This window comes from Kogia breviceps, chromosome 3, assembly GCF_026419965.1.
Source record: "Kogia breviceps isolate mKogBre1 chromosome 3, mKogBre1 haplotype 1, whole genome shotgun sequence".
Classification (NCBI taxonomy): Eukaryota; Metazoa; Chordata; class Mammalia; order Artiodactyla; family Physeteridae; genus Kogia; species Kogia breviceps.
Genome location: NC_081312.1, coordinates 8549340 through 8562635, shown reverse-complemented (window position 1 = coordinate 8562635; position 13296 = coordinate 8549340). Strand labels below are relative to the sequence as shown.

Genomic DNA, 13296 nt, shown 5'->3' with positions numbered 1-13296 from the left:
CTGAGAAGGAAAAACTGAAAACTTGGATAAAGGAACATGACTAATAGTAAAAGGATGTTGCTTTTAACAAAGACTGAGACTTTAATCAAAGGGTTGAGATAAAGCTCTGTCAGTATGTTTTGAACAGCTGCATTTAGTAAACAGTGAGGCTTAACACGGTACCTGAGAGTAGAAGATGATTTATCCAAGGCAACACTACTTGAAACGCTGAATGTTTCAACAGTAAGAAGAGATCGGATTGGCAAATAAAGAGGCCTATTACCACAAAGAAACAAGAGAACATGAGTCTGCTGCAAAAAAAAGAAACTCCCTTTAAAGAGCATTTTGAACCTTAACTCTACTGAATTACATACTTTTCTCAAAACTTGTTACATATTTTAAAGACTAAAACTTTATTTTGCTCCATTTATGAACTAACCTATAATCAAGTGCACAGCTCCAGAGATGAACGTGAAAGGTTGTAAATGAAGTTGGAGGATTGTATCCCAGAACAGGTTCATCAGCAATATTCAAGAAGTATAAAATCTATAATCACAAAAATATAAAATGCCCTGCTTTAGAAGAAAAAAAAAGTTTTGATATGATATCCTTAATACCAACATGAAATAAAATAGCTCACAAAAAAACCAACCATTTAGTGGAAAATCATAATGTTAAAAGAAAATCATCATTTGAAGGAATTCATTTCAAAAAGTATTTACAAAACTAGAATTTGAAATGAAGAGGCCCATCTAACAATTGCAATGCTACAGAGATACTGGAAAAATCATATCCTATGAAACTAACAAAGTATGTATAATATACTTTCAACATTACTTTGCTTGGGATAATTCTTTTGAAAAAAACCAATTTTGCCAAAGACTGTTTAAAACTCTCCATCTGGTTTTCTATAAAATCCACTGTTGGGAGAAGTTCCTGTTCCTTAATTTATACCCAGATCTGTCTGAAAACCAGTCCTTTTCACCAACATCTTCTCTATATTTCTATCTAGATAAAAAAGTTAGGCTAAATCTCTCCCTTACAGCCAGCCAGTTGACTAACCATCTCTCTACCCCCGCTCTATTTATTCTCTCTCTATATATATTTTATGTTTCAGAATGCTTCTGAAAGCATTCAAGTTTAAAATAATTTATTATTTTCCAAGCACAAAGAAAAGGTTTCTCTTTCTAAGGAAAATGAACAAGAATCATAGTGTGCTAGTTTTCATTCTCATATAAAGAAGAGTTAACTTCTTACTCAAAGTTTCCTTTGAAAAAATGTAATTAACCAAATACAGTTATTACACTGGAAATTAATTACAGAATTCCTTACAAATGCCTCAGTGTATATTGTTGGCCTAGGGGATAATTCTGAAATTATGGCACTTAAAGCATATATACAGTTATTAAGTGCAAGTCAACACTCATTTATTGTCCTCTATGCCAGGCACTCTATAGGTCCCTTCCCTTTAATGACAAAACATAACTTTGTCTTTGAGATGTTTAAGGACCAAACTTTAAGGTAAAAAATCAATTACATTCTGGGGTGGTGATAATGTTCTATTTCCTAACATAAGAGGTGGTATTTATATAGGAGTATTTATTTCATGAAAATTCGATGAGCACTGAATATTTATGATTTGTGAACTTATCAGTATGTGTATTATATATTTACATAAAGTAAAAAATAAATCCGTACATATACATCACAGCTCTCTTACCTGCTCATGCCAGCTAAGCCCGGAAGGAAGCATTCTGTGCTGGAGAGTGGTTCCTTTCAGTCCCACAGCAATGAGAAATTCCTACAGAGCAACACGAAGAACTACATGTATCACCTACATAACCCTCTGGTTCAAAACTTCAAAAAGTTTTTTGAAGAAAAGAAATGTGTTACATTTTTGCAATCATTTTTTTAAACTAGTAATCAAATCAGCAGCAAGTATTTAATGGTATAAAAGTACAAAACACACACCTTTGTATTGGACTCTGCTTTATCAGACAATATTTTAACTGCAACAGAGAGCATATTCAAAGTGTCTCCTCCAACACCATCTAAAGAAGCTCGACTGAGGCCATCTTCTTCAGAGGAATAAATAGTAGGTTCTAACCAATGTGGTCTGGTTGAACTGGGCAGTCGTGTTTCTGTAGAAGGAATCGCTCCATCCACTATGCCTATATCCACAATGAGGTGACAAGATAACAAAATGATTATTTGAAATTAATCTACGAACTTCTATAACTCAAAACAAAAATCCATGTACTTCCATTGAATATAACATACCCTGCAGGCAAAATGACCAAGAATCAGCTTGACGTTAATAATTCATTCTCCTCTACTAATGTTGGTATAAGTGACTATCCAAGTTAAAAAAAAAAAATTTGAGATCTGAAATGCTAGAAAAGTTAAATTTGAATAGGAAAATCTAATAAACATTAAGAATGTGCAAGTGTCTCATTTCTATTCACAAAGTAACACAAGCAATGTGCTTAAAGAAGAGCAAATTCTGTATTTGTTACCAAAAGGAAATACCACTTAAGAGAAAATAAAGAATGTAGAGTCCCATCAACTGATCAATGTAAAATAAGATATGGTATATCCATAAAATGGAATATTCCTTGGCAATAAAAAGGAATAAAACACTGATACATTTGGATTAACCTTGAAAACATCATGCCAAGATGCCAATCACAAAAGACCTTCTATTGTATGATACTATTTATAGGAAACAGCCAGAATATGCAAATCTATAGAGATGGAGAGTAAATCAGTGGTTGCTTGAGGCCAGAGGGGACTGCAGGACTCGGGGTTTATAGCTCAAAGGTACAGACTTCTTCTGGGGGGTTGATGAAAATGCTCTAAAGTTGACTATGATGATGGTTACACAACTCTATGGAATACTAAAAACCATTGAAATGTATATTTTAAATGGGTGAATTACATGGTATGTGAATTATATCTCAATATAAGTTGTTGCAAAAAAAGAACATAAAGTCAACTTCTAATTTACAATAATTATTACTTTGCCAGTGGAATCAGAACACCCTACAGAAAATAATTTATAATGTTAAGAGTTCTGTTCTCAGTAGATTTTCTATATTAAGCAAAATTTAAACATGTCTAACCAGAAGTGAACAAAACACATATTTAACACTTGTCCTACCTTTGTGATAGAGACTGAAACTGCTACAATGAAGGCAGATATAGTGCTTGTCATCAAAACCTTCATATTTTGTCACACAAAATAACGAACCACTGTTGAATTCTAACCAGAATTCACCATGCTTGTTTTCCAACAGATCTCCATTATCTTGCTAATAAGATCAGAAAAAACAGAGAAGTCATTAATTAAATGCAGAAAAGTAAGAATGATCCTTGAGATGCTCCTCCTCGATTCAGGTTAGGAGGATCTCTCACACTGCAGCAAAGTGGTCTTATATTTGAACCATCCAACATGGTGGTATTAAAAACTGAATAATTGGGAGGCTGAGCCGGCCACGGGAGCGACCAGAGGCAGATACATCAGAAATAATCTACACGTGGAACAACTCCTACAGAACACCCACTGAACGCTGGCAGAAGACCTCAGACCTCCCAAAAGGCAAGAAACTCCCCACGTACCTGGGTAGGCTAGAGAAATTAAAACCTTTACCGACAAGCAAAAGCTGAGAGAGTTCAGGACCACCAAACCAGCTTTACAACAAATGCTAAAGAAACTTCTCTAGGCAAGAAATACAAAAGAAGGAAAAGACCTATAATAACAAATGCAAAACAATTAAGAAAATGGGAATAGGAACATACATATTGATAATTACCTTAAATGTAAATGGATTAAATGCTCCCACCAAAAGATACAGACTGGCTGAATGGATACAAAAACAAGACCCATATATATGCTGTCTACAAGAGACCCACTTCAGACCTAGAGACACATACAGGCTGAAAGTGAGGGGATGGAAAAAGATATTCCATGCAAATGGAAATCAAAAGAAAGCTGGAGTAGCAATTCTCATATCAGACAAAATAGACTTTAAAATAAAGATTATTATAAGAGACAAAGAAAGACACTACATAATGATCAAGGGGTCGATCCAAGAAGAAGATATAACAATTGTAAATATTTATGCACCCAACATAGGAGCACCTCAATACATAAGGCAAATACTAACAGCCATAAAAGGGGAAATTGACAGTAACACATTCATAGTAAGGGACTTTAACACCGCACTTTTACCAATGGACAGATCATCCAAAATGGAAATAAATAAGGAAACACAAGCTTTAAATGATACATTAAACAAGATGGAGTTAATTGATATTTATAGGACATTCTATCCAAAAACAACAGATTACACATTTTTCTCAAGTGCTCATGGAACATTCTCCAGGATAGATCATATCTGGGGTCAAAAATCAAGCCTTGGTAAATTTAAGAAAATTGAAATCGTATCAAGTATCTTTTCCGACCACAACGCTATGAGACTTGATATCAATTACAGGAAAAGATCTGTAAAAAATACAAACACATGGAGGCTAAACAATACACTACTTAATAACAAAGTGATCACTGAAGAAATCAAAGAGGAAATCAAAAAATACCTAGAAACAAATGACAATGGAGACACAATGACCCAAAACCTATGTGATGCAGCAAAAGCAGTTCTAAGAGGGAAGTTTATAGCAATACAATCCTACCTTATGAAACAGGAAACATCTCGAATAAACAACCTAACCTTATGCCTAAAGCAATTAGAGAAAGAAGAACAAAAAAACCCCAAAGTTAGCAGAAGGAAAGAAATCATAAAGATCAGATCAGAAATAAATGAAAAAGAAATGAAGGAAACAATAGCAAAGATCAATAAAAGTAAAAGCTGGTTCTTTGAGAAGATAAATAAAATTGATAAACCATTAGCCAGACTCATCAAGAAAAAAAGGGAGAAGACTCAAATCAATAGAATTAGAAGTGAAAAAGGAGATGTAACAACTGACACTGCAGAAATACAAAAGATTATTAGAGATTACTACAAGCAACTGTATGCCAATAAAATGGACAACCTGGAAGAAATGGACAAATTCTTAGAAATGCACAAGCTGCTGAGACTGAACCAGGAAGAAATGGAAAATATGAACAGACCAATCACAAGCACTGAAATTGAAACTGGGATTAAAAATCTTCCAACAAACAAAAGCCCAGGATCAGATGGCTTCACAGGCGAATTCTATCAAACATTTAGAGAAGAGCTAACACCTATCCTTCTCAAACTCTTCCAAAAGATAGCAGAGGGAGGAACACTCCCAAACTCATATGAGGCCACCATCACCCTGATACCAAAACCAAACAAAGACGTCACAAAGAAAGAAAACTACAGGCCAATATCACTGATGAACATAGATGCAAAAATCCTCAACAAAATACTAGCAAACAGAATCCAACAGCACATTAAAAGGATCATACACCATGATCAAGTGGGGTTTATTCCAGGAATGCAAGGATTCTTCAATATATGCAAATCAATCAACGTGATACACCATATCAACAAACTGAAGGAGAAAAACCATATGATCATCTCAACAGATGCAGAAAAAAGCATTTGACAAAATTCAACACCCATTTATGATAAAAACCCTGCAGAAAGTAGGCATAGAGGGAACTTTCCTCAACATAATAAAGGCCATATATGACAAACCCACAGCCAGCATCGTTCTCAATGGTGAAAAACTGAAACCATTTCCACTAAGATCAGGAACAAGACAAGGTTGCCCACTCTCACCACTCTTATTCAACCTAGTTTTGGAAGTACTAGCCACAGCAATCAGAGAAAAAAAAGAAATAAAAGGAATCCAAATAGGAAAAGAAGAAGTAAAGCTGTCACTGTTTGCAGATGATATGATACTATACATAGAGAATCCTAAGGATGCTACCAGAAAACTACTAGAACTAATCAATGAATTTGGTAAAGTAGCAGGATACAAAATTAATGCACAGAAATCTCTGGCATTCTTATACACTAATGATGAAAAATCTGAGAGTGAAATTAAGAAAACACTCCCATTTACCATAACAACAAAAAGAATAAAATATCTAGGAATAAACCTACCTAGGGATACAAAAGACTTGTATGCAGAAAACTATAAGACACTGATGAAAGAAATTTAAGATGATACAAATAGGTGGAGAAATATACCATGTTCTTGGATTGGAAGAATCAACATTGTGAAAATGACTCTATTACCCAAAGCAATCTACAGATTCAATGCAATCCCTATCAAATTACCACTGGCATTTTTTACAGAACTAGAACAAAAAATTTCACAATTTGTATGGAAACACAAAAGACCCTGAATAGCCAAAGCAATCTTGAGAACGAAAAATGGAGCTGGAGGAATCAGGCTCCCTGACTTCAGACTATACTACAAGGCTACAGTAATCAAGACAGTATGGTACTGGCACAAAAACAGAAATATAGATCAATGAAACAGGATAGAAAGCCCAGAGATAAACCCACACACATATGGTCACCTTATCTTTGATAAAGGAGGGAAGGATATACAGAGGAGAAAAGACAGCCTCTTCAATAAGTGGTGCTGGGAAAACTGGACAGCTACCTGTAAAAGTATGAAATTAGAACACTCCCTAACACCACACACAAAAATAAACTCAAAATGGGTTAAAGAGCTAAATGTAAGGCCAGACACTATCAAACTCGTAGAGGAAAACATAGGCAGAACACTCTATGACATAAATCACAGCAAGATCCTTTTTGACCCATCTCTTAGAGAAATGGAAATAAAAACAAAAATAAACAAATGGGATATAATGAAACTTAAAAGCTTTTGCACAGCAAAGGATACCATAAACGAGACCAAAAGACAACCCTCAGAATGGGAGAAAATAGTTGCAAATGAAGCAACTGACAAAGGATTAATCTCCAAAATTTATAAGCAACTCAGGCAGCTCAATAACCAAAAAACAAACAGCCCAATCCAAAAATGGACAGAAGAACTAAACAGACATTTCTCCAAAGAAGATACACAGATTGCCAACAAACACATGAAAGAATGCTCAACATCATTAATCATTAGAGAAATGCTAATCAAAACTACAATGAGATATCACCTCACACTGGTCAGAATGGCCATCATCAAAAACTCTAGAGACAATAAATGCTGGAGAGGGTATGGAGAAAAGGGAACACTCTTGCACTGCTGGTGGGAATGTAAATTGATACAGCCACTATGGAGAACAGTATGGAGGTTCCTTAAAAAACTACAAATAGAACTACCATATGACCCAGCAATCCCACTACTGGGCATATACCCTGAGAAAACCATAATTCAAAAAGAGTCATGGGGCTTCCCTGGTGGTGCAGTGGTTGAGAGTCCACCTGCCGATGCAGGGGACATGGGTTCGTGACCCGGTCCAGGAAGATCCCACATGCCGCGGAGCGGCTGGGCCCGTGAGCCATGGCCACTGAGCCTGCGCGTCCGGAGCCTGTGCTCTGCAATGGGAGAGGCCACAACAGTGAGAGGCCGCGCAACGCAAAAAAAACAAAAAACAAACCAAAAAAAAAAAAAAACCCAAAAAGAGTCATGTACCAAAATGTTCACTGCAGCTCTATTTACAATAGCCAGGGGCTTCCCTGGTGGCGCAGTGGTTGAGAATCCGCCTGCCGATGCAGGGGATACGGGTTCGTGCCCCGGTCCGGGAAGATCCCACATGCCATGGAGCGGCTGGGCCCGTGAGCCATGGCCGCTGAGCCTGCGCGTCCGGAGCCCATGCTCCGCAAAGGGAGAGGCCACAACAGTGAGAGGCCCGCGTACCACAAAAAAAAAAAAAACCAAAAATACAATAGCCAGTAGATGGAAGCAACCTAAGTGTCCATTATCGGATGAATGGATAAAGAAGATGTGGCACATATATACAATGGAATATTACTCAGCCATAAAATGAAACGAAATTGAGTTATTTGTAGTGAGGTGGATGGACCTAGAGTCTGTCATACAGAGTGAAGTCAGTCAGAAAGAGAAAAACAAATACCATATGCTAACACATATATATGGAATCTAAGAGAAAAAAAAAAGGTCATGAAGAACCTAGGGGTAAGACGGGAATGGAGAATGGACTTGAGGATATGGAGAGGGGGAAGGGTAAGCTGGGACAAAGCGAGAGAGTGGCATGGACATATACACACTACCAAACGTAGAATAGATAGCTAGTGGGAAGCAGCCGAATAGCACAGGGAGATCAGCTCAGTGCTTTGTGACCACCTAGAGGGGTGGGATAGGGAGGGTGGGAGGGAGGGAGACGCAAGAGGGAAGAGATATGGGAACATGTGTATATGTATAACTGATTCACTTTGTTATAAAGCAGAAACTAACACACCATTGTAAAGCAATTATACTTCAATAAAGATGTTAAAAAAGAAACCGAATAATTAAACACTAGGCTAAGCCTCTTCTGCCAAATGCACCTCGGTACTTCATCACGCTTTAGAATAGATAAATTATCGTTACCACTTCAGGAGTGGGACCAGTATGTTTTCCAAAAGAAGGTCCATATAATGTTTGTCAGTTGATCTGCAATGAAGCTAAATTTCCAAAGCTGCTGTCATCGTGGTATGCCTCAGAAAACTGACCATCATCATTGAAACAACCTCGAACTACCTCAATTATTGAATGTGTATATCATGCTAGATTTATAATAAGATGCACTTGAAAAATCACTTTGGATTTGTAAATCCTTACCTTTATATCTGTAAACACTGCCATTAATCCATGATTAATGTTCAGATGAACTGAGAGAAAACTCTGTGAGTTCTTGTTCTGAGAGTCTAGTTTTTTCTTCCTACGAGAACGATAATTGGGATCAACAGTGGAAAAATACTGCAAGGTCTCCTCCTCAGATCCACTTTCCTCATCTATGAGAAATAAATTGCACAATTACAGCTGTTCTAACAGCTTATTAACACAAAACAGCATTCAAACTTGAACTTTATCACAAGAATATTTACTTATTTTACAACCTGCTTATTTTTACAAAGAATCTGGTATGACAATAAAAATGTACTGTCTTTCTCTTTACCATTGAACTTCAGACTATGAATATACTATCACTATAAAAATAACACTTGGGGCTTCCCTGGTGGCGCAGTGGTTGAGAATCCACCTGCCGATGCAGGGGACACGGGTTCGTGCCCCGGTCCGGGAAGAACCCACATGCTGCGGAGCGGCTGGGCCCGTGAGCCATGGCCACAGAGCCTGTGCTCCGCAATGGGAGAGGCCACAACAGTGAGAGGCCTGCGTAGCACCAAAAAAAAACAAAAAAAAAACTAACAAAAAAAACCACTTAATAACATTCTTAATAAATAGCTAGAAGTGGGGAAATACTGTAAATTACTATAAAAGATACTATAAAATATAGTTACAAATGGAAAACACCAAAGGAACATTTTAAAATCCATCAATTAAAAAAGTTACTACTTTGTTTATTGATAAACCAGACATTTTAATTCAGAAGAAACTTAAAATATATTACCATAGTGAACTGTAGATTTAAATGGACTAAAACTATCTTTGTTGAAGGTATTAATCAGTTGACTGGCTACTGAAAGCCCAATACCATATGAAATATTTTCAAATGTCTCTACTGGTGAAGGAGCTGTTGGTTCCCATAGCAGCAAATCATTAAAGATCCTATAAAGACAAACGTTGAAAAATAAATACATAACTCCTACTTCAACCGAAAGCAGACTAAAGAATATCCCTTTAAGAAGTCACATGAATAATAAATTTTCCAAATGGTGAAATGGAATTTCTTTCAATGGAAAAATAACTGCTATAGCTATCAGGGCAGTGAGAAAGGAATCTGGACAATTAGATACCTAATTAGATATCCTCCTAGTTTCACCAGCGTTATATGCATCAAATTACATACATCTAAATGCACTTAAAGGAGGAGGTTTATTAAAAATAAAACCCATAAAGAACAGAAGGACTGTTCACATATATGAGAACACTCTATAAACTATAACAGATTATGCACTGTCTCATTTGACTCCCCTCAATCCTCTGGGGCAGCCAAGGCAGAATTATTATTCTCACTTTACACTTGAAGAAACGGCATCGTAAAGGTTAAGTGACCCGCCCAAGGTCACACAGCTAATTAGTGGGAGAAGTGGAACCAGAGCCCAGATTACGTCCAGCTCCCAATTCAGTTCTCTTCCATTACTCACTTTCTCTAGGGATATCTGCTTTTTCTTTCTTCCACAGAAAGCACAGCTTCGCTGGGAAGTTTGCATGAGATGAAGAAGCATACAGAACAGGGAATAAAGAGAGGAAACCCTTCTAACTAACAGAACAGACAAACAGCCAAGTCAATACTGATGACTACTGGGGTGACACATGTCAAGCTAGGCCACCACCGCATCCCATTCTTTCAAAGACATATTTGTCACTTCTCAGATACCTCCACCCCCCCCCACTCACCTCTATGTTGTCATGAAAACTGAGACTTCACAATGTTCTCTACAATGATTTTTGTTAGGCTTGGACCCATAGCATATCCTTCACGTGCATAATGCAATCACTGCACCTATAACACTCTACTCCATTTTCTTGTTTCCCTTTCCTAGACTAAGACTTGTGTCTTAGTCATCTTTATACGTGCCTAGCACAGTGGCTGTCACACAGCAGGCACTGAAGGTTTGAAGAAAGAACCAGTGGATGACTCACACGGAAGGACTGCCAAAAGCACAGACGCGTCATAAAGCCTAGTGTGAATACCAATCAAGGTGCCAAGTGGTGATGTAGCCCTGGCCCCTTCCTGTGAGAAGCCACTTGTCTAGGAATTTCCCGGGCCAATTCCTGAGCTTCTGAGGCCCTAGAAACTATAAACGAGGACTGAGTACTGTCACTCTCAGTAGATTGTAATCCCCACCCAAAAGGTCTCTTTTTGGAAGCATCACTGGATGAAGAATACCAGGGACACAGGGCAGAAGCATGTCTCGCCTCAGACGCACTGACAGTGGTGCCCAGAACTGTGTGCTATTCGTTCGGCTCACTGCCTCTTGGGTGCATCACTCACAGAACAAAGAAACGGGAATCTAGGACTTCCCTGGTGGCGCAGTGGTTAAGAATCCGCCTGCCAATGCAGGGGACAAGTTCAAGCCCTGGTCTGGGAAGATCCCACATGCCGCGGAGCAACTAAGCCCGTGCGCCACAACTACTGAGCCCGCACGCCTAGAGCCCGTGCTCTGCAACAAGAGAAGCCACTGCGATGAGAAGCCCACGCTCCGCAACGAAGAGTAGCCCCCACTCTCGCCGCAACTAGAAAAAGCCCGCGCGCAGCAATGAAGACCCAACACAGCCAAAAATAAATAAATTTATTGAAGAAAAAGAAACAAGAGTCTAAATACAGATCTTAGTCTAAATTCCTATATGAATAAATAGTGAGAGTATAAAATGAAGAATTTTCCCAGGAAATTTTTCTTTACCTTATTCCCTACAACCATTCTCTTATCTTCACAGGTTAAAGAGAAACTACTACTTTAAATAAAACCTGGAGTTCATGGTATATGACCTGCAAATATGTTTCATATGATTTTACTATCTTTCCTTATTTACAGTTTGGTCTAAACACAGTCTTGATACCATAGTACTATAAAACATTGAATGATGTTTCTAATAACAAGAAAAAAAAAACCACTTGAGATGTTTAAGGACACATCACCATGATTCTGTGGCGATGAGCTTGAAACATTATAGAAGCTCAAAAATATCTGATTTAATAAAACCAGGTAGAATATTTTTTATATTCTATTCTAAAGGATTTTTGACATAGAAAAAAAATCTACCTGTACCTGAGACTATCTTTCTAAAAAGAGTCAGCTGATGAAGGAATAAACCAATATTTCAAATGTATGAAGTAAAGGCAGAATTGGTTATAATTCCTGCTAAGAAAGATACTTTAAAATTTTATGTATAATAAAGGGCATTATTAAGACATTTAGCAAAACATGAATGGGGTCTGAGGATTAGATGATAATGTATAATATTAATTTTCTTGTTTTAATGGCTGAATTATGGTTATGTAGAAGAATGTTCCTGTTTGTGAGAAATACACATTCAACTGCTCAAGGCTGAAGGGACATCAAGTCAGCAACTTAACTCTCAAATGGTTCAGGGAAAAAACATTCTTTGTACTGTACCTGCAACTTACCTATAAGTTTGAGAATGTCTGAAAATTAAAAGAAAAAAAAACATATATGTATATATAGACAAAGCCAAACAGAGGGCAAAGAATTCACGTGCTAACTTAGATATCTGATTTATATGATCCACAGCGGGGGAACACTGGTCTAGGGGCCTGAGAGACAGAGAAGTGGGCAGGGTAAAAGAGAACAGAAACTCTCGTGAGCAACACCCCTGACCCAGCCCCCAGATGAGCAGATGCTCTCCGGTTCCCCGATTTAAGCTACCCCGCCTGCCATACCGACTGGTGTCCCCCACACGCTACCTGCCTGCTGCTGGTAGGCAAGTCCCTAGCCCACCTGAGAACTTCTGCTCCCACCCGGTGAATTATACGTTTTGTATAGTCACCACGGGTAAATCGTGCTTGGCCCCAAATCTGCTCATTGCGGCTGCAGGTTATTGTAAGCATAGCTTAATTCAATCTTGTGCTAACTGATGACTTTTAAGTATATACACTGAGGTGAGAAAAAAAATCTTAAAAACCTGAAAGGATTCTGCACTCAGACTGCTTTGACACTATTTTTTCACTCCACTTCAAAGAAACTGAAACTGAGAATTGTAGATAAAGCCTTCTGGGTATATATTAAGCAAAAATTCTAACCGGTGGCTTGTATTCAAAAAAAGGCCTTGTCCTATATTTTAAAAAGAAGTGGTAAATGAACATATATTCATAAATGCGATGTTTAAGGTATGTTTTACTATTCTGATGTTGCAATCTAACCAATAGCCACCTGTTCAATCAATGCGGAAGGAGAAAGAAATGGATGAAGCCCTTCTGACCGCGGGGATGGACCTTGAACTAGCTGTTTCATTTTGCTCAGTCTTGGCCTTGCACATTCATTAGCTCTTGGTAGCTATCCCTCAACTATAAAATAAGGAGAGTAGTCTAGAGATCAGTGGTTTCCAAACGTCAGATCCTGTATAAATCCAAATCCTATTTGGTACCAAGTAAATCTACAGCAGAAACAATGGTCTGCAGTTTCTGAAGATTAACAAAAATTTGGATGACTTGTTTACAAGTGGGACGCTAGCGATAACAGACACTAAGGACGTGTCTTTTTCCAGAAACCC

At 37.7% G+C, this 13296-nt stretch overlaps 1 protein-coding gene across 3 annotated transcripts in view; it reads right to left on the bottom strand.

Annotated features, from left to right (window-relative positions):
* ATG2B (autophagy related 2B) overlaps window positions 1-13296 on the bottom strand; it is a 72967-nt gene that overhangs the window by 28272 nt on the left and 31399 nt on the right. For all 3 annotated transcript variants that reach the window (XM_059056089.2, XM_059056090.2, XM_067027811.1), the window contains exons 19-25: window positions 9512-9669; window positions 8722-8894; window positions 3140-3290; window positions 1951-2150; window positions 1700-1780; window positions 419-525; window positions 163-255 (exon numbers count right to left, since the gene is read on the bottom strand). In XM_059056089.2, coding sequence (XP_058912072.1) covers window positions 163-255; window positions 419-525; window positions 1700-1780; window positions 1951-2150; window positions 3140-3290; window positions 8722-8894; window positions 9512-9669 — 963 coding nt within the window. The remainder of the gene's footprint in view (window positions 1-162; window positions 256-418; window positions 526-1699; window positions 1781-1950; window positions 2151-3139; window positions 3291-8721; window positions 8895-9511; window positions 9670-13296) is intronic.